Below are 27,415 nucleotides of genomic sequence, written 5' to 3' on the forward strand. Positions count from 1 at the left end.
TAGCATCCTCACTCCAGCAGCTAGGGCTGGCTGTTGACAGAGGGGCTTCTCTATGCTAAGCAGAGTTCTTCATGAAAGGGACATGAACGAGCCATGGAGTACTCGAATGTTTTCATACTAAACGCACTCTCCTCCAGGTGGACGACCTACTGATTATTGAGGAGAAGATAGACCTGGAAGTCCGTTCCTTGGAAACCTGCATGTATGACCACAAGACGTTCTCGGAGATCCTGAACAGAGTGCAGAAAGCAGTGGACGACCTGAACCTGCACTCCTACTCCAATCTGCCCATCTGGGTCAACAAGCTGGACATGGAGGTGTGTACAGCTGAGTTGGCCAGTCACTCATCTCTGCTGTCCCGTGGGCGTGGGCCCTGTTAGGTACAACCTTCAGTTTGTCTGGAAAGCGGTTTCCCTAAGTACTTATGTGGCTGGCCCAGTACCTCTTGAATCCCTCAGCTAATGCCACAGCTGGGCGCAGAGGAGAGTCCCTCCCCTTTCTTCCTGGGCACTTGGCAACTTCCTGTTGCTCTTCCTCGCTTGCTCTTAGGATTCAGGCTTTGCTTTGTTTACTTTCCTTGTTGATGGCGATGATGGTGGTGCCGTGGTGGAATCTAGGGTCTTGCTCAGTATGGATCCATTCCTTAGTCCCAGCCCTCCAGGCACTTTCTCTGACAACCTAAGGCTGGTGAAGGACATCGGGTAGGAAGGAAAGTTGTCAGGCTGCAGGAGCGGTGGTTCTCCCTCAGCACATCCCTAGGGAGTTACAAGGCATAGGGCACAGCGGTGCCGAAGACATGCAGAACGCAGAGGTTCTGTCTGTCACCTCGAGGAATGTAGCCTGGCTCTAGATAGAGAAGGCTTTCTTCCACTTGGTGAAGGAAAATGTCTTCATCTCCAAGCTACGGTGCTCCTAGTTTCACCTCCAGAGCTAACTTCAAGCTCCACAAAACAGCACTTGAAGTGAGTTTTACATCATAAGGAACAGCTACCAACAGCTTACCCGCATCTGCAGGATGCAGTATGGTATTAAGTCTCCTTGTCACTTAAGAGCTGAGGAGACTGGCAGGTCACAAGTCTCAAAGGTGCAGAACACAGCTCTGATCCTGCTGCACATGTCACACACAGAGGTAGACACTGACTGTGGCGCACCTGCCACCTTCTCATTCTGTACTTTGTGAGCCAACCTTCAAAGGCAGCCACTCAGTGACCCTACTTTCTCTGTAGATTGAAAGGATACTGGGTGTCCGCCTGCAAGCTGGCCTTCGAGCTTGGACCCAGGTTCTTCTTGGACAAGCTGAAGATAAAGCAGAAGTCGACATGGATACAGATGCTCCACAAGTTAGTCACAAGCCTGGTGGAGAGCCCAAGATCAAAGTGAGTATCTCCCTTGGCACTCACCTGGGGATAGCAAAGCAAGTCCCTCCCCTTGGAACTGTCTGTGGAAGCTGAGGCCAGCTTAGCATCAGTAGTGAGATCCTGCTTGAAAAAGGTGCCAGGCGGGGAAGCTCTGGGATGAGGCTGGCACTGCATACGAGTGCCTGTGAAGAAATCACCTGACAGTGGAAGAGCCTGATAGACACCATTTAACCAGTTGGTGAATGTTAGCACCGCCAGTGGTGAGAGTGGCTCCCCGAGTTTGTAACATCTTGTGATGACAAGAGCATTTCACATCTGCCCTTTCTCCAGAAAACTTATGAGAAAAATAGAGGCTCACGGAAAATCAGTCTGTGGAGCATGGAGCAGAGCAGGCAATGCCACAGGCTGGGGTGGGTTGAGGAGACTGAGTGCAGGGTGAGGGGAGGCGGCCATCCAGTGTCAGCAGAACTGCTGAAGCGCCTTGTGCTTTCTTTGTACATCTTCTGTCAACTTAAAATGGCTTCATACAGGAGGCCATAACCACCTCAATGTCTGCTTAGGAAGTGAACCCTGCAGGAACTCTAACTTGCCTGGTGTCTGTGTGATGAACTATCTCTGTGTAGCCTTGACTGTCCTGGAATTCACTCTGTAGACCAGGCTGGCCTCGAACTCACAAAGTTCTGCCTGCCTCTGCCCCCCGAATGCTAAGATTAAATGTGTGCTCCACCACCACCCTCTGCTTCAGTGACACTCTCTTTCAGGCCTCCAGCTAGTTTTACTGAGCATGTGGGTTTCCATGAGTACCCAGGCACCAGGGCACCTGGAGCAGGTGACGTGATGCTCGCACCCCAGCCTCTTGTGATCATAGAGGGACAGATGTGAAACAGCTCAGGGGTGCATCTGATAGTGACAGACTTTGTGCTTCTACCTAGAGAGGTCATGATTTAGACCGAGAAGGTTGTAAAGAGTTCAGCCATTTTACTGAGCTATGTTACTGAGTAAGAGAAAACCTTTCTCGTACAGAACGTCGTTCATGAGCTGAGAATAACAAATCAGGTCATCTACCTGAACCCACCCATTGAAGAATGCAGGTACAAGCTGTACCAGGAGATGTTCGCGTGGAAGATGATTGTGCTCTCCCTGCCCAGGATCCAGAGCCAGAGGTACCAGGTAAGCTTCCAGGGCCTCCAGGCACATGCCCTCTGACCAGGTCTTACTTGGGACTCTGATGCCACTTCTCAGGGTGAGTCATGTAATGAGCCCTGTACGTGTCTCTTTCTCCTCCGGGGGTCCCGGGTTGCATGTTCTAAGGGAAAGCTTCGCATTTGCAGCCTTCCTCGTCTCTCAAAGTTTCCTCCATTAGCTACTTTGGTTTTTAAACAAGATCTCTCTGTGGAGCCTTTGCTCTCTTGGACCTCCCCGTGTAGACCAAGTTTGCCTCAAACTCCTAGAGATTCTCTGCCTTCTGAGCACTTGTGTTAAAGGGGCCTGCCACTGTGCCTGGCCTGTGAGCTTTGATAATCTCAGTTCCTACTCCATTGCTGTGTTGTCTGATTTTGGATATAGGGTATCCCTATGTAGTCCCACCTGACCTCAGCTTCAGCCTCCTGAGCTCCTGCCTGCAGCCTGATTTATCAGCACGTAGCTGCTCTTAACTTAATTTGTAGATCCCCACTGACAAGTTTAAGGCAAATCCTGGATTCTAGTCTTCCTGGTACCCTTCTAGAGTCAAAGGAAAACCTGAAAGGCCATTTAATCCATAATGTTGACTGATGTCACTTTTAAGTAGGATCAGTGGCTTCAAATAAAAAGATTCCATAACACTGCCATGCAGACTGTCCTAGAATTTAGTAATTCTGCTAGAAACATGCCTTTTCAAATCAAAGAATAAAATAAATTTAGTTTTCTTTTACATGTCTGAATGTTTACCTGAATGTGTGTCTGTTCATCAGGAGTGAGTCTATTTCTGTGTAGGCCAGAAAAAAATAATTGGATTCCCTAGGTGCTGAGAACTGAACCCGGGTCCTCTGGAAGAGCAGCCAGTGCTCAGGACCACTGGGCTATCTCTGCAGCCCCCAAACACACCTTTTTTCCCTTGTGACTTTGAACATAAATGTCACTCTTCAAGGGTTTTATTTGTGGTGTGTTTGTGCGCACACACACTCTTTCACATCTCTCACAGTGAGAAAGTGGAGCTTAAAGCACACCCTGCAAGTTAGGTACCTATCTCTTCGCTTTGTAAGTTCATTCTGGGAATTGAACTCAAGATATCAGGCGTGGTGGCAAATGCCTACCGAGCCATCCCCTAGTCCCTGTAGTATGTTTTGCCCAGCTAATGAAAACCAAACTGAATTTTGGTTTCTATCCCAGGCATCTATATATAGTCTTTGGGATCCTCTTTGTCTAATTCTGTGTAAGACGTTGCATTGTCTTGTTCCTCTGCAAGCTGGACAGACGATAGCCGCCCTGTGTGTGGACACCAGCGCTGTTGACCCAGCGCTGCTCTGACACAGCCATGTCCACACTCGTGCGTGCAGCCTGCTTCCCACCCCCTGTCCTGCAGCCAGGACTTGGGTGCTGTGCTTGCTCCCTGGGTTGCTTTCTCTCCTGCTTCTCCTCTTGTCCTGCTTTCCACCCAACCCGGAAGTCATGTGTCACCCTGGTTTCTGTCCTTGATGTCTTTAAAGTTCATCCTGGTCTGTTGTCTTTTTTTAAAAAATAAAGTCAATGTTCAATTTCCTAAATGAATACCCAGGAGCCAGACACTATGGTGAAAGCCTGCCAGCTCAGAGAGGCAGAGAGGCACCCAGCTGACCTCTGTCCACTGCCATCCCAGAAGGAAAAGCCCCTTCCCCATCTCCTGTGTTTAACACCCTGAATTCAGCTCAGTCCCCCTCCTTGCTACTTCCTTTCTTTTTTTTTTTTTGGTTTTTTTTGAGACAGGGTTTCTCTGTGTAGCCCTGGCTGTCCTGGCACTCACTTTGTAGACCAGGCTGGCCTCGAACTCAGAAATCCGCCTGCCTCTGCCTCCCGAGTGCTGGGATTAAAGGTGTGCGCCACCACGCCTGGCTCCTTGCTACTTCCTTATACTCACTCCCTGTCAACTGGTTGCTAGCCAACTCGCCTCCTGACCTGTCGCTGACTGTATTTAATCCTGTTTACAGAGAGCTCTTAGGATGAACAGTGTGCGCTCGGGCTGAGCTGTACCACAGCAGAGCTTTTTATGTTCACAGTCTTGGAGTTCACAATGTGGTCAGATGTGCCCTGCAGCATCGGGCATTTCTGTTCTACCACGGCTACTGTTCCCACTGTACCCCAGAAGCCACCGTTGCCTTGGCTTACTAATGCTGCCTCCTGCTGTTCTCTCCACCCCTATAGTCAGTCTTCATTGTGGGGTAACGGCCTCTGTGGGTCCTCTAACAGCCTGCCATCTCGCTGTAGTCTTCCTGTCCGTGGGCCTTTCTGACCTGCTTTCCCTCCTGGCTCTGCTCGGGCCTCACTGGGCTCTTGCTGGCCCTCAGCCCTGCAGGCTGATTCTGCTCCCTGGGCTTTTGCATGAGGCGTTCTCTGCTCACAGTCCCAGAGAGCAAATGTCCCTTCCACTCTTTCCAGTCTTTGTTCACAAACCACCTTCTGGTAAAGCCTTTTCTGGTTTTCTGTTGAGGGGACAACCAGCAATAGGCGTGTAGCTCAGTGATACATTTTCTAACATGCCAAGGCCCTCTGTTCATTCCCCTCTGCTGTAAACAATGAATTAGAGTACAGCCAGTCCCAGTCCTTCCCCTGTACTCCCTCCCTCTTTCCTACTCGTTCTACGTAGACTTCCATCCCATATGACAATGTCCTTTGTCTCTCATCTATCAAATGTGACTTCGGATGAGAGGAGTGCCTGCTTATTGTATTAGATGGGGCCTCTAGCAGGTGCTCAGGCAGTCGAGGTGAACTGAGGGTTCCTGTGTTCTTCAGCTTCTCTTACCTTGTGCCAGTTTGTGGTTATTCTCCAGTTCCCTTTGTCGGTTTAATGAGTTAAATATAATCCGCTTCCTTGTTACTTATGGCTAAGGAAAATATCTCTGGCTCTGGTTGGTCAGGTGGGAGTGCATTATGAGTTGACGGAGGAAGAGAAGTTCTATCGGAATGCACTGACAAGGATGCCCGACGGCCCTGTCGCCCTGGAAGAGTCCTACTCTGCGGTCATGGGCATAGTGACTGAAGTTGAGCAGTATGTTAAGGTAAGACACCATGATTCCATCCAGTGCCGTGGCCATGCTCTCCTAGACATGAAGAGTATGAGAGGGGCCAGGGTGTGGAGAGAGAGAGAGAGAGAGAGAGAGAGAGAGAGAGAGAGAGAGAGAGAGAGAATGAGAATGAATGAATGAATGAATACTGGGAAGCTAATGGGTCCTGATAGGTAATACGGCTCAGCGGGCAGTGTTTGCTTTATTTATTTGCTTAACTGTTTATCCACCTGCTGTTTGTTTATGTTGAGACAAGGCCTTATTCCTTATTCTAGCCCTACCTGGCCTGTAGTTACTTGCTTTGTAAACAAGGCTGACCAGAACCTGGAATTCTTTGGTCACCTGAGTCTGTGTAGCTTGCTATTGCTATGTAGCTTTGGCTGGACTGTGGCTTACGTGTGTGTGTGTGTGTGTGTGTGTGTGTGTCCCACACCTGAGTCTGTGTAGCTTGCTATTGCTATGTAGCTTTGGCTGGACTGTGGCTTACGTGTGTGTGTGTGTGTGTGTGTGTGTGTGTGTCCCACACCTGAGTCTGTGTAGCTTGCTATTGCTATGTAGCTTTGGCTGGACTGTGGCTTACGTGTGTGTGTGTGTGTGTGTGTGTGTGTGTGTGTGTGTGTGTCCCACACCTGAGTCTGTGTAGCTTGCTGTTACTATGTAGCTTTGGCTGGACAGGAACTCTGTAGACCAGATTTGCTTTGACCTCACAGAGATCCACCTGTGTCTGCCTCACAGTGCTAGGATTAAGGTGTGTTCCACCACACCCAGCAATATTTGTTTATTTTAAGCCAAAGAGTGAATAGTAGGATAAATCTTGTGTTGTCTTAACTATGGTTTTCAAGAAAAGTAAAATTTTCCTTTTTGCTAAATAAATTCCAAGACTTTGAAGTGCGGTTCTCTAATGGTGTGGAGACATGGGCTGTTGACATGGCAGGTTCTATCATTTTAATAGTCTGCAGAACTGCAGACTAGAATTGAGCTGTGTTTCCTTTGCAGGTTTGGCTTCAGTACCAGTGTTTGTGGGATATGCAGGCAGAAAACATTTACAACAGGCTAGGGGAAGATCTCAACAAGTGGCAAGCTCTCCTGGTCCAGATAAGGAAGGCCAGAGGAACCTTTGACAATGCGGAGACCAAGAAAGACTTTGGACCGGTGGTGATAGACTACGGCAAGGTGAGCTCGGCTTGTTGTCAAAAGGCACCAGGCAGCCGTAAGGGCAGTATTGGCGTTTGGCCCTGGGTTAGAGCTTGGACGCTCCAGGAAAGAGCTGATGGCATCCTCCTGTCCACCTCTCCTACAGGTTCAGTCAAAGGTGAACTTGAAGTATGACTCCTGGCATAAGGAGGTTCTCAGCAAGTTTGGGCAGATGCTGGGCTCAAACATGACAGAATTCCACTCCCAGATCTCAAAGGTGAGAAGACTGGATGCTGCCCAGGAGCTGGGCTGCCGGTCAAGCCTGGCACCACTGTAAATCAACCCTCTCTCCAACAGTCTCGCCAAGAGCTGGAGCAGCACTCCGTTGACACAGCCAGTACCTCTGACGCGGTGACCTTCATCACCTATGTGCAGTCTCTGAAACGGAAGATCAAACAGTTTGAGAAGCAAGTAGAAGTGAGTTCTCACATGGGGCTCGTGATAAGCTCCTAATATCTTGTGTTCTGATGGAACAGAGGGACTCGACGACACCTTAAGGATCGTTTCTTTCAGAGCGGTCATCAGCTGCCATAGCCACTTGTGTGTCTTGTGTCATTAGAATGCACCGTTGAGTCCTGCTCTGGTGGCAACATGTCTGACCCCAGCATTTGGGAGGCTTGGGCAGGGGAGTTGTTAATTTGAGGCCAGATTGTTTTCATAGCAAGATTTTGTCACAAAAGAGGCTAGTGGGGAGCAGGGACCTGACTGAGTGGGTACAGGCGCCTGCTGTCGAGCCTGATGACCTGAGTCTCCCTTAAACCATGTGGTAAGGGAGAGAACTGACTTCTGTTGTCCTCTGCCCTCCACACACATGCTATCCACGCGCTTACTGTGACACAATAAGCAAACGTGGCATTGTGGGAGTCTAGGAGTCTGCACTTGAAGAGCTCTGTGTGTGATTGCTAAGCAGAGTTAGGTTTGAGTCACTGTCTCTTAAGTCTGTTACTGTCCTCAAGTACCTAGGATCTGAGGGTTCCGTTATAATTCAGGGTAAAGAGATGAAGCACAGTGCAGGGGATTCTCTATGCCCAGTTTGTGTTGGTAGAGAAACTGGCAGGCCTCTCCAGATGCACAGTGCCCTCCAACCACAACAGTCGTGAGGTAGACGATTATAGAAGGCAGGTGCTTTGATCTGTGTGTCCTTCTGTCCCAGGAGTCCTGCTTCTTGTTGAGAGGTTGGCAGCGGTTTCTCCTACTGTTATAGGAAAAGAACCAATTTATCCTTTTAACTTTCAAAGCTCTACCGCAATGGTCAGCGTCTGCTGGAAAAACAAAGGTTCCAGTTCCCGCCTTCTTGGCTTTACATTGACAACATCGAGGGTGAGTGGGGGGCCTTCAATGACATCATGCGTCGGAAGGACTCTGCCATTCAGCAACAGGTGGCAAACCTGCAAATGAAGATCGTACAGGAGGACAGAGCTGTGGAAAGCAGGACCACTGATCTGTTGACAGACTGGGAGAAGACCAAACCTGTCACAGTGAGTGTCACTTAACCCTGCCAGCCAGCAGCACAGCATGACTTCTTTCTGACAGACTCGGGAGGCCATGCCGCGGCATAGCTTTTCAGTACGGAAGATATGTCTGCCCTCCAGTAACTAAAAGGCTGTGTGGTAGCCAGTCATTTGGTTGCTTGGGTATGTGAGCGTGAGGCAGCATGGCAAGATACCACCAAAATAACAGTGAGGAGCTGGGAACAGAGCAGTAGGGACCTTACCTGGTGTGGGGGCCCTGATGTGTGTAGATTAGTAAATGTGAAAGCTATGCAGTTGTCTGTGTAGGAGGTGGTTTTAAATCTGTTTCTTTATGTCTGTGTACCATGTGCATAGAGGGCCTCTAGAGGCCCCAAGAGGGTGTCGGCTCCCTCAAAACTAGAGTCAGACAGTTGTGAGCTGCCACTTTGGTGCTAAGACTTGAATCACTGAGCTATTCCTCCAGGCCCTAGGAAGTGTTTTTAAATGAATAAAAATTAGTTTTACTTGGGGTTGGGGTGACAGCTCAGAGGTTAAGTGCACTGGCTGCTCTTCTAGAGAACCAGGGCTCAATTTCCAGAGCTCACTGCTGTGTCTAACTCCAGTCCTAGGGGCTCATACACCCTATATACATGTAGGTGAAACACCAGTGCATATGAAATAAGAATAATAAAAAAATGGTTTTCTTGTTTTTAAGGTGTTCTTGGGCATACTCAGGTTAGTATTTGATTTCCTTGAGTACAGCTCATGCTTCCCAAGGCAGCTGCTAGCTAGGCATGGTCTCTGCTTTGTCACCATCGGCTCTAGTCCCTCTGCGCCCCAGTGCTCCCTCCCTTGAGACAGTCCTGCCACTCTGTGCTCTGGCTATTTCAGGGCAATCTGCGTCCTGAGGAGGCTCTTCAGGCCCTCACCATATATGAAGGGAAGTTCGGCCGGCTGAAGGATGACAGAGAGAAATGTGCAAAAGCTAAGGAAGCATTGGAACTCACAGACACAGGCCTCCTCAGTGGCAGTGAAGAACGTGTACAGGTATGGACCCGTGAGGGCAAAGTCTGGAGAACTGGCTCTGCCAGACCCTGCCAGACCCTGCCAGACGCAAGGGTAGTTTCTCTCTTGTTTCTAATGCCTGGGCTCTTTTCATGCTCCGGGTTAACCGCCTCCCCTTCTCCATCCCAGGTGGCCTTGGAGGAGTTACAAGACCTCAAAGGGGTGTGGTCAGAGCTTTCTAAGGTCTGGGAACAAATTGATCAAATGAAGGAGCAGCCGTGGGTCTCCGTTCAGCCTCGGAAGGTATCTCCTGAAGTGGATGTCTGTGATTCTGTCTGTGTGTTAGCAGTCACAGAGAGAGCTTGGCAAGTTCCCAAGCTGTCACTTGTACCCTGTGTGTGGCTTCTGTGGTTCATAGAAACTGAAAGTTTGTAGCTCAGTAGGTAGAGTGCTTGCCCAACATGCACAAAGCCTTAGGTTCAGTCCCCAGAGCGCTGGGTGATGGAGGCAGGTGGGCTTATGTAATGTCAAGGCTAGCCTTGGATAAATTCATGACTGTGTCTTAGAAGAAAAAGTAAAAAACAGCATATGGGGTGTGTGTGTCTGTGTGTCTGGGTATGTGACTCCGTTTCCCTGTGTCTCCTGACAGCTTCGACAAAACCTAGACGGCCTCTTGAACCAGCTGAAGAACTTCCCCGCGAGGCTTCGGCAATATGCTTCCTATGAGTTTGTTCAGAGGCTGCTGAAAGGCTACATGAAGGTAGGGGACAGCCACACAGGGGGGTTGGATGTCTTCAAAAGGCACCTGCTCATGTAACTCTGTCCCTGAACAGATAAACATGTTGGTAATTGAACTGAAATCAGAAGCACTCAAAGACCGGCACTGGAAACAGCTGATGAAGAGGCTTCATGTCAACTGGGTGGTTTCTGAGCTGACGCTGGGCCAGATCTGGGACGTGGACCTTCAGAAGAACGAAGCTGTCGTCAAGGATGTGCTGCTGGTGGCACAAGGCGAGATGGCCTTGGAAGAATTTTTGAAGCAGGCAAGTGATAGGAGAGGGTATCAGGCCGTTGTATAGATCTGACCATGTAAAATGAAGCTTTGTCATCTACAGTTATCTCTGTCCCCTAATGTTTGCTGCCCCTGCAAACGTTTGAGTGTTGATTTGTACTGCTAACGGCCTCTTCCTGGTTCCGCTCAGATACGAGAAGTGTGGAACACATACGAACTAGACTTGGTCAACTATCAGAACAAATGCCGCCTCATCCGCGGCTGGGATGACCTCTTCAACAAGGTCAAGGAGCATATCAACAGTGTCTCTGCCATGAAACTCTCTCCCTATTACAAGGTAGGGCGGCAGCGCAGGGCGCTCTTCCTTATACCTCAGATGCCTAGTTATAGTTCCGTAAAGTGTGCTCCTTATTTGCCATTTTCAGTGAGCTCTGGCATATCTGACTGAAAAGGTTGGCAGTTAAGCTCTGTCCTCTTGTGTGCCCACTAGGTTTTTGAAGAAGATGCCCTGAGCTGGGAGGACAAGCTGAACCGAATCATGGCTCTCTTTGACGTGTGGATTGACGTGCAGAGGCGCTGGGTCTACTTGGAAGGCATCTTCACAGGCAGTGCGGACATCAAACATCTGCTGCCTGTGGAAACCCAGCGCTTCCAGAGGTACAGCTGCGGCGGGTCGGGCGCTGGTGGGGCTGAGGAGCCCTCTGCCGAGGCTGACCCGCTCCTCCTGCTTCTTTAGTATCAGCACGGAGTTTTTGGCTCTGATGAAAAAAGTCTCCAAGTCTCCACTTGTGATGGATGTTCTGAACATACAGGGAGTCCAGAGGTCTCTGGAAAGGTTGGCAGACCTGCTGGGGAAGATCCAGAAAGCATTGGGGGAGTACCTGGAACGGGAGCGCTCCTCTTTCCCCAGGTGAGCCTGAGACAGATCAAGTTCAGCTGTGCTGGGCTCCGTCTGTCCTCTTCCCTTTGCCTGGCGTTGCTCAGTTTGGACTTGAAGGATTTTGATGGCCGACTCACTGAGCCCTCTGCCTCTCCGTGCCCGTCTCTCACGCTGCCTGAACTCCCGGCTCTCCTTAATCCTACTAAACATCACTAAGCTCGTTCTCTCGGAAGCCGCTTGAATCCCTCCGGGGTTAGCTCTGCTCTCTCTGCCTTTCCAAAGAGTTTGCGTAGGGTGAGTGCAGCAGATGTTGTCAAAATGACTTAGGTGAACGGCATTGCGTTCTCCCACGTCTCACTGTAACGAGTCTTCCTCCAGGCCCTGGCAGATGGTGGTATGAGATCTGAGTTCAGGCCTGAGGTGTCTCTGGCAGCTGCTTCCTCCCGGACGTAGACGGTTTGCTCGGTCACCCTCTGTGTACCAGGCAGTAGCAGCTGGGTTGTTTGGATTTCAGGTTCTACTTTGTGGGTGATGAGGACTTGCTTGAAATCATTGGGAATAGCAAGAACGTGGCTAAGTTGCAGAAGCACTTCAAGAAAATGTTCGCCGGAGTTTCCAGCATCATCTTAAATGAGGATAACTCCGTGGTCCTCGGCATCTCATCCCGAGAAGGGGAGGAGGTCAGTGCAGTGCCTTTGTGGCTTAGAAACTTCCCTCACACGCGGACACCTTCATTCTTATCATGTCTTTTTATCTTCAGGTTATGTTTAAAACTCCAGTGTCCATCACTGAACACCCCAAAATCAATGAGTGGCTCACTCTGGTGGAAAAGGAGATGAGAGTCACCTTGGCTAAACTTCTGGCAGAGTCTGTTACAGAAGTGGAGATTTTTGGAAAAGCAACTTCTATTGACCCAAATACCTACATTACTTGGATTGATAAATACCAGGTAATCTTAAATAGAAGCAAGCAGCCTAAGGATCTTAGCTCTCAACAACTTTTAGATGAAGGACTTGGCTAATTGGTGGTTGGTTGGTTGGTTTCCCACCCATTGTCCCCCTGGTTTCATCCCTATCACTCGATAGAAGAGAAAGGATAGAGGGGAGGGAGAGAGAGAGATCTCTGAATCTTAATTTCTTCCCTTTTGTTTCTTTGAGCGTAACTACCAGCAAACCGCAACTGATCTCTTTAAATGACCAACAACCCCTCTTGGGGCCCTTATGTTTATATACCCTCTCAAAAGTTCCCAGAATTCCAAATGGTTTTTGGTTTTTGCTTTTTGTTTTTTTTTTTTTTTTAAGATTTATTTATTTATTATATGTAAGTACACTGTAGCTATCTTCAGACACTCCAGAAGAAGGAGTCAGACCTCGTTACAGATGGTTGTGAGCCACCATGTGGTTGCTGGGATTTGAACTCCGGATTCGGAAGAGCAGTCGGGTGCTCTTACCCACTGAGCCATCTCACCAGCCCCCCAAATGTTGTACAATCGTAGAAACTGCAACTGACACAGGCATGAGCACAAGGCAAATCATAGCCAGTTACTGCAGACAGTCCGAAGCAGCCCCACACCGCACACCTGGGATTAAAACGAAAGTACATTCCCGTAATGTTTCTGTGTTTTTAAAGAAACCAACATCCCAAAATTGTCCCTACTAATGACCCCTTGGGAACCAGGTGGTGGCACCTATTCTCAGGCTCTTGGGGAGGGGCGTGAGGGCAGTGAGATAGGAAGGACAGTTGAGTGGTGAGTTCAGAACCAGTCAAGGAGCAGTGATGCTCTGTCTCAGAAAGCAACCCTGTCTCTCTTCTTTCCTAGGCCCAGCTAGTGGTATTGTCAGCCCAGATAGCCTGGTCTGAGAACGTGGAGAATGCGCTGAGCAACGTTGGGGGAGGTGGTGATGTGGGGCCCTTGCAGTCTGTGCTGAGCAATGTGGAGGTCACACTCAACGTCTTAGCAGACTCTGTCCTCATGGAGCAGCCTCCTCTCCGGAGACGGAAACTGGAGCACTTGGTAAGCCTCCTGCCTGAGCCCCGTCTTACCTCTCAGCCCACGCAGTGAGAGGGAAAGATGCTTTAAAATGTGCCGTTTGTTTCTCTGTGTAGCCTTGGCTATCCTGCAACCCACTCTGACCCACTCTGTAAACCAGGCTGGCCTTGAACTCACAGAGATTTGCCTGCCTCTGTCTCCCAAGTGCTGGTATTAAAGACTTAAAGACATGCGCCAGCACCACCGGCCATGACCAGCTCCTTGCATCCTCTTCCCAGAGGGGTGGCTGCAGCAGGATGGGGGCACAAGGTGGGCAGCCTGTAGGGTGCACGTGACGAAGCTGCTCTGTCACATTCAGCTGCCCAGGGCTGTTACTTACGGAGGGTCTTGGCTTTTGTGTTTTCTGTAACTCTGCATCTGTGATACTGTCGCATGGATAACTTTTCCAGTGTCCCTTCTGGTGAAGTTCTGTTAGCAGTTTGGAAGGCTTGCTGCTGGTCACTGCAACTGGGCCTGAAGCCTGTGTCAACTTAACAGATAGTCTGCAGACCCAAACAGCACAATGTTGCTTTAGCTTATGGCAAATTTCTACTTCCTCAGATCACAGAGCTGGTTCACCAAAGAGACGTTACCAGGTCCTTGATCAAAAGCAAGATTGACAACGCCAAATCTTTCGAATGGCTCAGCCAGATGCGATTTTACTTTGACCCTAAGCAAACGGACGTGTTACAGCAGCTGTCCATTCAGATGGCCAATGCCAAGTTTAACTACGGCTTTGAGTACCTGGGTGTTCAAGACAAGCTGGTTCAGACGCCCCTCACTGACCGTTGCTATTTGACAATGACACAAGCTTTGGAAGCCAGGCTTGGGGGCTCCCCATTTGGTAAGTTACTTCACAGACCTGGACAGATAGAGTCATGGCAGATCTTAATTTTACACACAAACCTGATGGTTTGGATGTGTTTGTTTATGCCATGGTTTTTTTGTTTTTTGTTTTTTTTTTTTGTTTTTTCGAGACAGGGTTTCTCTATGTAGCCCTGGTTATGGCTGGCCTCGAACTCAGAAATCCGCCTGCCTCTGCCTCCCAAGTGCTGGGATTAAAGGCATGCGCCACCACACCCGGCTCTTATGCCATGGTTTTACATTCTAAAATCTTTAATTTCTTTGCATTTATTATAGCAATTTTAAAAATAAATTTTATGGCTTTTCTCAAACCAAGAACTTAGTAGGTAATGGACTTGAGTACTAAATTATTTTTCTCCCAAATAATAGGACCTGCTGGAACCGGAAAGACGGAGTCCGTCAAAGCCCTCGGCCATCAGCTGGGGCGGTTCGTCTTAGTTTTCAACTGTGACGAAACCTTTGATTTCCAGGTAAGAATTGTTTCAGATTGTCTAACGCCATCAAGCTTCCCGTCTCAGCCCCAGTGCAGACAGGCCTTCCCTGGTGCTGTCCGATCTGCAGCAGAGCCTAGCACACATTGAAGCCTGTCTGTGTCTGTATTGGAGACTGGGTTTCCTTGTATAGCCCAAGCTGGCGTAGAACTCACACTCCTATCTCAGCAGGGCTAGCAGGCACCACTGTCACCTCTAGCAGAAATTATCCTCCCTTCCCAAACCAGGGGTCAAACCCAGAATGTCAAGCGTGCTGCCGCTCTCCCAGGGTGCTAGACCTTCAGCTCTAGAAAGTAAAATACTTTTTTTTTTTTTTTTAAAGATTTATTTATTTATTATATGTAAGTACACTGTAGCTGTCCTCAGACACTCCAGAAGAGGGCGCCAGATCTCGTTACGGATGGTTGTGAGCCACCATGTGGTTGCTGGGATTCGAACTCTGGACCTTTGGAAGAGCAGTCGGGTGCTCTTACCCACTGAGCCATCTCGTCAGCCCAGTAAAATACTTTTTGAGATAATGCTTGATGTCTGTATCTGAGAACAATAAATGTTATGGAAAACGTCTTCCACGCTAACAAAGTGTTAGAACAGAAACTATAGTTTTGTCAGAAGGATTTTATTGGCATAAGATGGAAAATGCATTTCTCAGTCCATCTTTGTAGTGGTAATGTTTTTATGTAAATGAGGAATGGATAATTAAATGTCCCTTTTGGGAGGTAGATAGTATTCCCATTTTGAAGGCAGATGTTGTAGGTTTCAGAAGGATGTGACTTGCTCAGAGTTGGACAAGTCAGCACAGCTCAGACTGCAAAGATGTCTCTCCACAGGCCAGGAGCCCACAGAGGTTTTGATGGCTCTAGCTCCCAGTGAGGCCTCTCTGCTTTGTGTGTAGCTTGCTTACCTCACCCATCATCTAGCATGTGCAGAGAGGAGGAGAGCAGTGGCCGGAAGGGTGGACTCTAGCGACGACTCCTACAAGAGCCTCAGTCCTCTCTGACCAGTCTCCTTCATTTTACCTCTGTGGGGCCTGTGTCCAACCACAGTAACACTGGGGCTAGGACACGGAGGTCAGTCCATAGCAAACAATTTAAGCCTCTTTGGTTCTTTCTACCCTAGGCGATGGGACGTATCTTTGTGGGGCTTTGCCAAGTGGGCGCGTGGGGCTGCTTTGATGAGTTTAACCGCCTGGAGGAGCGGATGCTCTCAGCTGTATCCCAGCAGGTGCAGTGCATACAAGAGGCACTGCGGGAGCACTCCAACCCCAACTACGACAAGAGTAAGACTTCTGTGGGGTTTGTTTTCTTCTCTTTCTGTAACCACTGAGGAGCTGGAGGGAAATCTGATATGAGCTCATTTGCTTACTTCCATGAGCAAGCACTGAGTCCTGGTTGGAGGCGAGTGCGGGCTGGGTGATTTGGGATCAGTTTGCTTCTTGATGGTGGCAGCAGCAGTGCCAGAGCCTGTGGATCCTGGAGCAGAGCATCCTTTGCAAGACCAAGGCCACAGCACATTCCCTTCCACAAACAGACCCCACAGTGGCTCTTGGGAGGCTTTTCCTTCCAGCATCACTGAAAAGCCAGCCTCTTTAGCACCCATTTGACCTCAGTGCTCCCGCTGTGTAGTCTGTGGAGTCCTCTGTCAGCATAGGAGTAGCTGTTCTGGAAGGCTCCAGGGGTGGCCTTGCTCTCGTCACTTGACAGACACATGTGATAGAGGTAGGCTTGGTGCCAGAAGATGTCCTGGCTGTGCAGCTAGGTAGGTGAGACACTCGTCCTGTCCACACCTACTTAAGCCTTTTCTTGTTTACTTTGTTTTTCACAGATTTGCTCTGTAGCCCTGGCTGTCCTGGCACTGGCTTTGTAGACCAGGCTGGCCTTGAACTCAGAGATGTGCCTGCCTCTGCCTCCCAAGTGCTGGGTCTAAAGGCGTGCGCCACCCAATGACTTTCTTGTTTACTCTTACTCCATAGTAACAGCAACTTATGTTAGAATCTTCCAGACCTGAAGAAAAGATGAATATCAGGGCAACCCTGTAGTCTCTCACAGAGCAAATACGCACATCCTTAAGTCATTAGGCGGCTGGAGGGTTTACTTTGTAAGTTGAGCTGATGCTAAAAGGAGGTGATCCTCATGATTCTTGGTTGTGTCACTTGGATTCACTGACAGGTTTGATCCCCTGTTGCCCTGTGACATTGAGCATTGCTTGCCCAATCAGTGAGCCTCTGGTGGCTTCACAGGTGCTCTCTGTGTGCCTGACCATAGGAGTAACAGGGGTTGGCCTGGCCGGTCAGAGTAGCCCAGGTAGAGCCTCTGAGGTCGAGTGAGTGGTGTTCTGTCATCTTAGAGACTCCGAATGTTTTCAGTAAGTTTGTGTCATCTCATTTCAGCCTCAGCCCCCATTACTTGTGAGCTGCTGAACAAACAAGTCAAGGTTAGCCCAGACATGGCTATCTTCATCACCATGAACCCAGGCTATGCAGGTCGCTCAAACCTCCCTGACAACCTCAAGAAGCTCTTCCGGAGCTTGGCGATGACCAAGCCTGACCGGCAGCTGATCGCCCAGGTCATGCTGTACTCGCAGGGCTTCCGGACTGCTGAGGTCCTTGCCAACAAGATCGTCCCATTCTTCAAGTGAGTAGCTGAGAGCCAGTTCAGGCACATGTCTAGCTGATGGTTACTGTTGCTGTCCAACCCCTTGTCTCTCAGATGCCCATCTCACTCCTTCATTGTAAATGCTGTTTGCTAAAGGGCACTCTGTTTAAGAGGCTTTTCTCTTTCAGACTGTGTGATGAGCAGCTGTCGTCTCAAAGCCATTATGACTTTGGGCTTCGGGCTTTGAAGAGTGTGCTTGTAAGTGCAGGCAATGTGAAGAGGGAGAGGATCCAGAAGATAAAGAGGGAGAAAGAAGAACGGGGAGAAGCAGTCGATGAAGGAGAGATTGCTGAGAACCTGCCTGAGCAGGAGGTTTGTACAGAATGCTGTCTGGTTCCCTTTACTCTGTAGACCAGGGTCCATGGAAATTGAACCCACTATGTACTATGTAGCCTAGGCTAGCCTTGAACCTCATGGCTGTCCTCATCTTCCCAAGTATTGAGATCACAGGTACCCACCACCACACCCCGCTTACAAGTGAAAACATGCATGTTCTGAAATTCCCCTTAGAAGCCTGAGTTCTCAGTGTGATCCCCTGTCTGGGCTTCTTCCTCCCACCCCGTAGATTCTGATCCAGAGTGTCTGCGAGACAATGGTGCCCAAGCTGGTGGCAGAAGATATCCCGCTGCTCTTCAGCCTCCTGTCTGACGTGTTCCCTGGAGTCCAGTACCACCGTGGGGAGATGACAGCCCTTCGAGAAGAGCTGAAGAAAGTGTGTCAGGAGATGTACTTGACGTACGGCGACGGAGAAGAAGTTGGCGGGATGTGGGTTGAAAAGGTACTGTAATGGCTGCTCCTGCCCATCTGAGGAGACCAGTTCACCGAGGCTAGTGTGGGCATATAGCGACTTAGATCTGCCCAAGGCTTGCTTGAGTGTCCCTTTACTAACACACAGATAGGAAAACATGTCTCTTACATGTAGCACTACCTCTAAAAATGCTGACTAAAAGTATGATTGTAATGAACTGCTTATGCCTTTAAGGATTCCCAGTCCGAGAGTTAAGTCTCAGTGCACAGTCAACTGCACTTTCCTTTCTCTGCTCTGTTATTTATACCTACTACATGTGTTGCCCTGAGTACTCTATATGAAATAGTCCTTTCCATTTGATCTTTTCTCATCCTTGGAGAATCTTTGGATGTTTCCATATACAGAGAGCATAGAAGACATCGATTCCACTAGCCCAGACTGCCTCCCTGGTGTAGAAATGTCTTTGAGATATGGTTCCCACAGATTCTTGGGGTTTCCTGGCTTTAGGAATTAAGACGTTCCGTTTCTTGCTCGCTGTCACCAAAAGTACCACAGAGCCTTTCTGTCTCTTCCCTAACGGTCTCAGTGCTGATGTCTGGCCCTGCAGGTTCTCCAGCTCTATCAGATCACCCAGATTAACCATGGCCTGATGATGGTTGGGCCTTCAGGGAGTGGGAAGAGCATGGCCTGGCGGGTGCTGCTGAAGGCTCTTGAGAGGCTTGAGGGTGTGGAGGGCGTGGCCCACATAATTGACCCCAAGGCCATCAGCAAAGACCACCTCTACGGAACCTTGGATCCCAACACCAGGGAGTGGACAGACGGACTCTTCACACACGTGCTGAGAAAGTATGTTTACCCTGTTTGATGTTTGCATTTCCGGGACTGTAGGATCCAAGCGCTTGCAGTCACCCTGTTCACACAAATGACAGGATCCACTGGGAAGGGGAGCATTCCAAAGCCAGGAGTCCTGGTTTGAGTAAGCCTTGGAAATTTTTTTGTAAACTAGGATCATAGACAATGTGAGAGGTGAGCTGCAGAAACGCCAGTGGATTGTCTTTGACGGCGATGTGGACCCCGAGTGGGTGGAGAACCTGAACTCCGTGCTGGATGACAACAAGCTCCTGACGCTGCCTAATGGAGAGCGCCTTAGCCTGCCTCCCAACGTGAGTGCCCACTGTCACTGCTCCTTAACTGTGTCCCCCGCTCCACAGTCCAAGACTTCAGTTAGCCATGTCGTCTACAGCCGGGAAATGCTAAGTAGAGAATTCCAGAGTTAAGCAGCTTACAAGTTTTAGATAACTTTTATAGTCTGTTAATCAGTTACTGTGCCTGATTTGTAAGTTGAACTTCAAAAAAGGCGCGTGTGTAGGACACCTGGTGTACACAGGGCTCAGTGTGTCCAAAGTTCCAACTGTGTACTTCCAGGAGGCTTAGGGTTGTCCTAGCAGATGAGCTGCTGAGTGGCTGGCAGTTCAGTGGGGCCTGTAGGGTTGACTGGGGGAGGAGGGTATGAAGAGAAGGCAGTGTGAGAGACATGTGGGGCCTGTGGCCTTTGGATGTTTGTGTCAGCATTGCTTTTTTTGTTGTTTGTTTTTTTCCGAGACAGGGTTTCTCTGTGTAGCCCTGGCTGTCCTGGAACTCACTTTGTAGACCAGGCTGGCCTCAAACTAAGAAATCGCCTGCCTCTGCCTCCCCTTTTGCTGGGATTAAAGGCATGTGCCACCACACCCAGTTTAGCATTGTCTTAAAGTGTGAACTTCTTACCACCCCTATTGATGTTATCAGGTCCCTTTGGGGACTGACTGTCCTGTAGATTCTGACTCTGGTCTGATAGCTTGATTTTTGTTACGATAGATGACTCTGAGGTTAAGGGTTGGGATTCTGACCTTCTGCTTAGAATCTTAGCCCCACTGTTGACCAGGTGAGAGATCTGGGCAGGTGGCCTAACTCTGGATGTAAGTGGAGATAGACTGGGCTGTAGTTCAGGTGTGTGGAACGTGGGAGCAGTATTTATAGGAGAAACCTGCCCACTGAGGCTTGCCATGACAGCACCTCGTGAGGTAGCTGAGCCCCATGCCAACAGGGCATAGTTTCCTACCCACATTCTTACCTATATTGTAGCCGTATGAGCTGTATACTGTTTTTGTTTTTTGTTTTTTTAAGTGAAAAAAAAAAAAAACCCAAAACCTATTCATGCTTTAATTTGCCTAATTCTTCCTCCAAGGTGCGAATAATGTTTGAAGTGCAGGACTTGAAATATGCAACCCTGGCCACAGTGTCTCGCTGTGGCATGGTGTGGTTCAGTGAGGATGTCCTGAGCACAGACATGATCTTCAATAACTTCCTGGCCAGGCTGCGCAGCATTCCCCTGGATGAAGGGGAGGACGAGGCACAGCGTAGGCGAAAAGGCAAAGAAGATGAGGGCGAAGAGGCGGCTTCTCCAATGCTGCAGGTGTGAAGGCTGCCCATCCTCGGGGCCACAGGCTTGGGTCCAGGAGCATGGGGTTAGAGAGAGAGCAAACAGCCAGCTTTCTTACACAGCTCCTGAGGAGACTTGCTGGAGCAGCTTGCAAAAGCTAACTAGTTATTAGAAAACTTAAAGGTGAGAAAGTCACATGACTCGGTGGTAAAGACACTTGCCTCCACCCCTGTTGATCTCAGGTTGAACTCTGGATTCCACAAATTGTCCTCTGAGGCTTATGGCATGCATTCTCGTTCTCTCTCTCTCCACACACACACACACACACCATACATGATAATTTTAAAATGTAAAGTGCGTTTTCATTTACTTACTTCTTCTTTGTTAAGTCATGAGTGATGCCCTTGTCTATGTTCCGGCGAATTGTAGTATCCCTGAGGAGCCATTAGGGTGAAGAAGTGAGAAATGAGGCTTGGCTGTTATATTGTTACCTGAAGTTTGTTTATTTCAAGGTCACATGACCCTCCCATAGTTACAGGTTAGGATAGATGGAAACCCCCTCACCATAAGATTTATGTATTAATTTCAGTGTATGTAAAAATACAGTGTTGCTGACTTCAGGACACCAGAAGGATGTGCATTACAGATGGCTGGGAGCCACCATGTGGTTGCTGGGGATTGAACTCAGGACCTCTGGCAGAGCAGTTTGTGCTTTTAACCGCTGAACCACCTCTCCAGCCCCTTTTACGTTTTTGTTCTTCCTTTTAGATTCAAAGAGATGCAGCAACAATCATGCAGCCGTACTTCACGTCCAACGGCCTGGTCACCAAGGCGCTGGAGCACGCCTTTAAGCTGGAGCACATCATGGACCTGACGCGCCTGCGCTGCCTGGGCTCGCTCTTCTCCATGCTGCACCAGGCCTGCCGCAACGTGGCGCAGTACAATGCCAACCATCCTGATTTCCCCATGCAGATTGAGCAGCTGGAACGCTACATTCAGGTCAGGGCTGGGCCTGGCAACTTTGTATGTTGTCTCCTGGGTAAAGGTCAAGCTTTCGTGGGGAGGCAGGGGCTAAGAGAGTCACAGAGGGGACCCACTGTCCATGGAGGCTCAGACCTAACCCTGCCGTCAGTCTTCCATTTGGTTCAGATTTCATCAAAATTGAATTTCACTTATCCATAGCGCTATCTGGTTTACGCCATCCTCTGGTCCTTATCTGGAGACAGCCGGCTGAAGATGAGAGCAGAGCTGGGCGAGTACATCCGGAGGATCACCACTGTGCCGCTGCCCACTGCGCCCAACGTCCCCATCATTGACTATGAGGTAAGCGTGGCGAGACACAGCCTGATTTGTCCTAGAGCAGCAGCCTGTCTGGAACTTGGCGTTATCTTGTAGTGTCTGGCTTCACCAGACACCAGGAAATGTGGATGAGCTTGTCCTGCCTGTACTTTGGAGATTTAAACTGATCAAACTAGGTAGTCCTGGAAGACAGGAGGCACGGTAGACACGGAGTGACTTATCCCTGTCTGTATGTAGGTGTCCATCAGTGGAGAGTGGTCACCGTGGCAGGCCAAGGTGCCTCAGATTGAAGTGGAGACACACAAGGTGGCAGCCCCGGATGTCGTCGTGCCAACCTTAGATACAGTTCGCCATGAAGCTCTCTTGTACACTTGGCTAGCTGAACACAAACCCCTGGTCTTATGTGGCCCTCCTGGGTCTGGCAAGACCATGACACTCTTCAGTGCTCTCCGGGCCTTGCCTGACATGGAGGTAAGAGCAGGAGATGGAATAAACAAGAGCTTTGGGGTGATGTGTGGGCTTGAACATTGAAGCTATTTTGTGTTTACTTACCACAGGTTGTGGGCCTAAACTTCTCCAGTGCCACTACCCCAGAGCTCTTGCTGAAGACGTTTGACCACTACTGCGAGTACAGGCGCACACCCAACGGTGTTGTCTTGGCTCCTGTTCAGCTTGGAAAGTGGCTGGTCTTGTTCTGTGATGAAATCAACTTGCCCGATATGGATAAATACGGCACACAGAGAGTCATCTCCTTCATCAGACAGGTGTGTGCCAGGGTTGGTCCTCCCCACTGCAGTGCTCATCCACAGCTTGCTAACTCTACACGATCTTTTCCTTCAGATGGTGGAGCATGGAGGCTTCTATCGTACCTCAGACCAAACGTGGGTAAAGCTAGAGAGAATCCAGTTTGTTGGGGCCTGCAATCCACCCACTGACCCTGGGAGAAAGCCCCTCTCACACAGGTAAGCAACTCCATGGACTTCTGTCCACTGTGTCACGTGTGTGCGCGTGCATATCACACTGGCCAGGTGTGTGGGTGAGTAAAAGAGGTCCTGCCAAACCTGACAACCTGAGTTCAACCCCCAGGACTCAAAGGGTAGAAAGTTGTCCCCTGACTTCCAGACACATAGTGCGGTGGCGGGAGGGGGGGACATGTATGTTCATGTATATGTGTCTCCACTAATTAATTGAAACATTGCATATGAAATGATTCCTCCTGGACTAATTGTCCTGTACTGTAACCAAGAAGATAGGTTAAATAAAATAACTAACAGTTGGGCAAGGTGGTAATGTGCTATAATTCCAGACTTTAGAGGCTGGGCCATCTGAGCTCAGAGTAAAACCATCTCAAGATGTTCAAAAAAAGCAAAGCACGTAACCCTATAGGTGGAACAACATGATGAACTAACCAATACCCCGGAGCTCTTGACTCTAGCTGTATATGTATCAAAGGATGGCCTAGTCGGCCATCACTGGAAAGAGAGGCCCATTGGACACACAAACTTTATATGCCCCAGTACAGGGGAACGCCCAGGCCAAAAAGTGGGAATGGGTGGGTAGGGGAGTGGGGGGGAGGGTATGGGGGAATTTTGGGATAGCATTGGAAATGTAAATGAGGAAAATACCTAATAAAAAATTAAAAAAGGAAAAAAAAAAAAAAGCAAAGCACTAAGCCAAAGGTGGTGCTCCAGTGCCTGGCATGCAGCAGGGGGTGCTGGGTTCAGTCCCTATGATACCATCAAAAAAAAAAGGAAAAAAGGAGTGGGAAGGGGGGGACAGTGACTTGATGGGAATAATGAACTAGTCACACGAGTCTGCAAGGCCAGCGTGGGGCTGGAATAAGCCTGAATTCTTTGCTTGGTTATTCCAGTGTTGTGTACTTCCTGTGCTTGGGTCAGAACCCACCCCAGCAGTGTGTTCGGGTTAGCTTTGACATAGTCCTGGTGGGTGGATTTGGGGTGACGGTGGCTGAGTCCATGGTGAGGTACTAAGCTCTGCTGTCCCCGTGCAGGTTCTTGCGCCACGTGCCTGTTGTATATGTGGATTACCCAGGACCAGCCTCCCTGACGCAAATCTATGGCACCTTCAACCGCGCCATGCTGAGGCTCATTCCCTCGCTCCGTACCTATGCAGAACCCCTCACTGCCGCCATGGTGGAGTTCTATACCATGTCACAGGTTCGAGACGGCTCTGCTCTTCAGAACTGCTTTCTTTTGCAGGGGAGGAAAAGCTTGCTGAACAACTGGGATCCAATAGGTCTGGTGGCAGGCTTGTCAGCTCAGCTGCCTAGGAGGTTGAGGCAGGAGGATTTCAGGCCCATCATTTGATATTCTTTGGACATGTAAAGATCACGTTGGTGTGGTAATGAAATGATTCAGCTGGTGCTTGCCACCAAGCCTTTGACCCCAGTACCCTACCTGTCAAAGGAGAGAACCAACTCATTCAAGTGGCCCTCTGATAGATCTCTATTCCTGTCACAGAAAGAGAGAGACAGACAGACAGACACAAGTTAATGCCTTCTGAGTGTTGTGATTAAGTGTGATTAAACAATGCCTGGCTTGTTTTCAAGACAGGGTTTCACTATGTAGCCTTGGCTCTCCTGGTTCTCACTCTATAGAGCAGGCTGGCCTCTATAACTCAGAGATGTGCCTGGTATCAAATGTGTGCACCACCATGCCACCATGTGTCTGATGGAGCCCAGGCTGACTTAGCAAAGGGTGACACTGAACTCTTCCTCCCACGGGCTGGAACCAAGGGGGTGTGCCACACCTCACCCTACATGCTTGTTTCAATGAAAAGTGAGAAGGTTGGATTTAATTTCACTTTGTGGCATGGTGCTTTGTTGGAGGGGAAGGCTGTCTTTGTCCTCTGATCTTTATGAATAGAATTTATGCGTGTTATCAGTCTCTGGGACAGAGCCCAGTGCCTCTGACATCCTGGGCGAGTGCTCTAGCAAAAACTGCCCAGCTGTCTCAGCCTTCACACTGCTCCATGTTCGTTCTTGAATACTTTAGGTCTTTTTACTGCAGAAGTACATGTTTATAGCATTTTACCTTTTAGCCTCTTTTCAGACATTTCATAAGCTTCCCCTTTCTTCCAGGAGCGGTTTACTCAGGACACACAGCCACACTATATCTACTCGCCCCGTGAGATGACTCGGTGGGTAAGAGGAATCTTTGAAGCTCTGAGACCCCTGGAGACATTGCCTGTTGAAGGTCTCATTCGTATTTGGGCACATGAAGCCCTCCGTCTCTTCCAAGACAGGTAAGGAAAGCCAGGGGTCCTCTGATTACACTCTTCTGTCTTTGCATTCTGGGGTCCTGTCAGCATCTGCAAGGCTGGCCCCACTCATGCAGGAATCAGGCCAGTGGGCAGAGTACAGGCAGCCTGGCGTATTTTGTGGATCACAGCCACCTCCAGTTCTTGTTTTCCTGGGATTCCTCGGTGTTTGCTGCTGCTGTGTGATTGGACAAGGCATTTCTTATACCTTTTCAAACCAACACCAGCACCCCACACACACCCACAGGTGCTGTGGGGGCTTTACACAGCATGGCCCAATGGCAGGGTGAACTCCCAATAGCCCACAGGGCACCACTCCTTCCTGTCACTCCCTGTCTCACCCTGTCCTCGGAGCCGATTTGCTCTGCGGGTGCCAGGGCTTTCGCTATTGTACTGTAAGTGGCCGGTGCCAAGGGAAGACCTGGTAGGGCTGAGTCCTGGGCGGCAGGGCCATATTCTGTGGAGTCTCACAGGCAGAGGGTCATTTCTCCTGTCTTTCAGGGTGTCTGGAAATTACTCATACTTTTGTTATCTGAACTTTTTTAAAAATACTATCTTTATAGTTCAGTGTAATTTACATTTTATTTTTTCATTTTAGTTTGTTTGTTTGTTTAAAATTTATTTATTTTATTTGAGTACACAGTCACTGTCTTCAGACACTCCAGAAGAGGACATCAGATCTCATTACAGATGGTTGTGAGCCACCTTGTGGTTGCTGGGAATTGAACTCATGACCTCATGACCTCTGGAAGAGCAGTCAGGTGCTGCTCTTAACCTCTGAGCCATCTCTCCAGCTCAGTTTCCATTTTATAATAAACACTTATTATCTTCACCCTGACCTGCCCCCCCTCCTTTTTCATGTTTTTAATCTGAAGTATTTTAGTATAAAAATCTTCAGTTGTATTTTAGATTGATTTCTATGCTTATGAGATTAGATTTCTTTTTCTTTTTTTTAAGTTTTATTTATTTATTATTATATGAGTACACTGTAGCTGTTTTCAGACACCAGAAGAGGGCATCAGATCCCATTATATGGTTGTGAGCCACCATGTGGTTGCTGGGAATTGGACTTAGGACCTTTGGAAGAGCAGTCAGTGTTCTTAACCGCTGAGCCCAAGATTAGATTTCTAAACAGCAGGACTTTTTTGTTTGTTTTGAGACATGGTCCCAGTATGTGGCTCTGGCTATTGAAACTCACTATGTAGAGCAGTCTGGCCTTGAACTCACAGAGATTCTCCTGCCTCTACCTCCTGAGTGTTCAGAGTACAGTCCTCAGGCAGAGTTGTAGTTTCAGGAAGCTGTTCTAAGTGGGGCCTGATGAAAGAGAGGCTGGAGGCTGAGGGTGAGCCATACAGAGCTGGCACTGGGCTGCACCAGACTCTATCTTAAAAAGACAACCCAAGGAGCGACAACCCAAGGAGCCATCAAATTAGACAAGTGAGGGACACACGTGTGGCCTGCGTTTCTTCAGCTGCTGTTTTGGAAAGGGCCGTTGTTATTATGTAAACTGTCTTCTTTGTTGCTGACAACAAATTATAATTATTACAGGGAACCGCAGAGAAATTTTTATTTAGAGTAAAACCAGAAGTAATTGTATATATAAATGTATACATTCTGTTTTGAAAGCCTAGCATGATTATATTTTACCTATAAATACTAGCACTTGGAAAAATGGGGCAGCATTTTGAATTCAAGGCAAAACTGGGTATAGACTGAGACTCCCTAGAAATGTGTATTGGAGAATGTACACACACAGACCCTCAACATGCACACATGCACACGTACACAAGTGTGCATAGCAAGCTCCATCTCTGCTACTCAAAGCGCCGTCCATACTCTAGACAGTAACTCTGATCAGGTCTGTTGACCTTGCAGTAGACCCTTCACAGCACTCTACAGGCTCCCGTATGTAGATGGAACATTGTTCTTATTCTTAGCAAGTATAAAAAGCAGATTCCATGGGGGACTTTTGGGATAGCATTGGAAATGTAAATGAGGAAAATACCTAATAAAAATTTTTTAAAAAAAGAAAAAGGAAAAAAAAAAAGCAGATTCGAGCTGGGCGATGGTTTATAGCTGATAAGGGAGCCCCACACAGGAGGCTGTGGGAATCAGTTAAGTCGGGTAGTTTAAGGTGAGCCTGGGCGATGTAGTAGACATTGTAAAAAGGAGCCGAGTTTATCGTTTTGTTCCTTAAATCCGTCATATGTGGGGCTGGAGTAAAAAAAAAAAAAAGCATTGACTGCTCTTCCAGAGGTCATGAGTTCAAATCCTAGCAACCACATGGTGGCTCACAACCATCTGCAATAGGATCTGATACCCTCTTCTCGTGTGTCTGAAGACAGCAATGGCGTTCTCATATACATAAAATAAAATCAGGGCTGGAATGATGGCTCAGTGGTTAAGAGTGCTGGCTACTCTTCAGAAGGTCCTGAGTTCAAATCCCTGCAACCACATGATGGCTAACAGCCATCCATAAAGAGATTGGATGCCTTCT

General features: G+C 48.8%; 1 protein-coding gene across 1 annotated transcript in view; it reads left to right on the forward strand.

The window, feature by feature from the left end:
* Positions 1-27,415, forward strand: part of Dync1h1 (dynein cytoplasmic 1 heavy chain 1) — a 65,817-nt gene that overhangs the window by 17,507 nt on the left and 20,895 nt on the right. The window contains exons 9-42 of the mRNA XM_021178532.2: positions 138-317; positions 1,227-1,376; positions 2,382-2,528; positions 5,450-5,590; positions 6,593-6,769; positions 6,897-7,007; positions 7,088-7,207; positions 8,029-8,268; positions 9,133-9,288; positions 9,436-9,549; positions 9,896-10,006; positions 10,080-10,289; positions 10,449-10,595; positions 10,749-10,915; positions 10,995-11,168; positions 11,653-11,818; positions 11,899-12,087; positions 12,958-13,152; positions 13,729-14,011; positions 14,401-14,501; positions 15,639-15,798; positions 16,909-17,152; positions 17,302-17,485; positions 17,739-17,951; positions 18,529-18,767; positions 18,928-19,084; positions 20,146-20,373; positions 21,109-21,339; positions 21,523-21,663; positions 21,877-22,110; positions 22,197-22,403; positions 22,480-22,601; positions 23,651-23,816; positions 24,740-24,903. Coding sequence (XP_021034191.1) covers positions 138-317; positions 1,227-1,376; positions 2,382-2,528; positions 5,450-5,590; positions 6,593-6,769; positions 6,897-7,007; positions 7,088-7,207; positions 8,029-8,268; positions 9,133-9,288; positions 9,436-9,549; positions 9,896-10,006; positions 10,080-10,289; positions 10,449-10,595; positions 10,749-10,915; positions 10,995-11,168; positions 11,653-11,818; positions 11,899-12,087; positions 12,958-13,152; positions 13,729-14,011; positions 14,401-14,501; positions 15,639-15,798; positions 16,909-17,152; positions 17,302-17,485; positions 17,739-17,951; positions 18,529-18,767; positions 18,928-19,084; positions 20,146-20,373; positions 21,109-21,339; positions 21,523-21,663; positions 21,877-22,110; positions 22,197-22,403; positions 22,480-22,601; positions 23,651-23,816; positions 24,740-24,903 — 5,969 coding nt within the window. The remainder of the gene's footprint in view (positions 1-137; positions 318-1,226; positions 1,377-2,381; positions 2,529-5,449; positions 5,591-6,592; positions 6,770-6,896; positions 7,008-7,087; positions 7,208-8,028; positions 8,269-9,132; positions 9,289-9,435; positions 9,550-9,895; positions 10,007-10,079; positions 10,290-10,448; positions 10,596-10,748; positions 10,916-10,994; positions 11,169-11,652; positions 11,819-11,898; positions 12,088-12,957; positions 13,153-13,728; positions 14,012-14,400; positions 14,502-15,638; positions 15,799-16,908; positions 17,153-17,301; positions 17,486-17,738; positions 17,952-18,528; positions 18,768-18,927; positions 19,085-20,145; positions 20,374-21,108; positions 21,340-21,522; positions 21,664-21,876; positions 22,111-22,196; positions 22,404-22,479; positions 22,602-23,650; positions 23,817-24,739; positions 24,904-27,415) is intronic.

Source organism: Mus caroli, unplaced genomic scaffold (genome assembly GCF_978045245.1).
Source record: "Mus caroli unplaced genomic scaffold, Mus_caroli_1 scaffold_14, whole genome shotgun sequence".
In the NCBI taxonomy this organism is placed as follows: domain Eukaryota; kingdom Metazoa; phylum Chordata; class Mammalia; order Rodentia; family Muridae; genus Mus; species Mus caroli.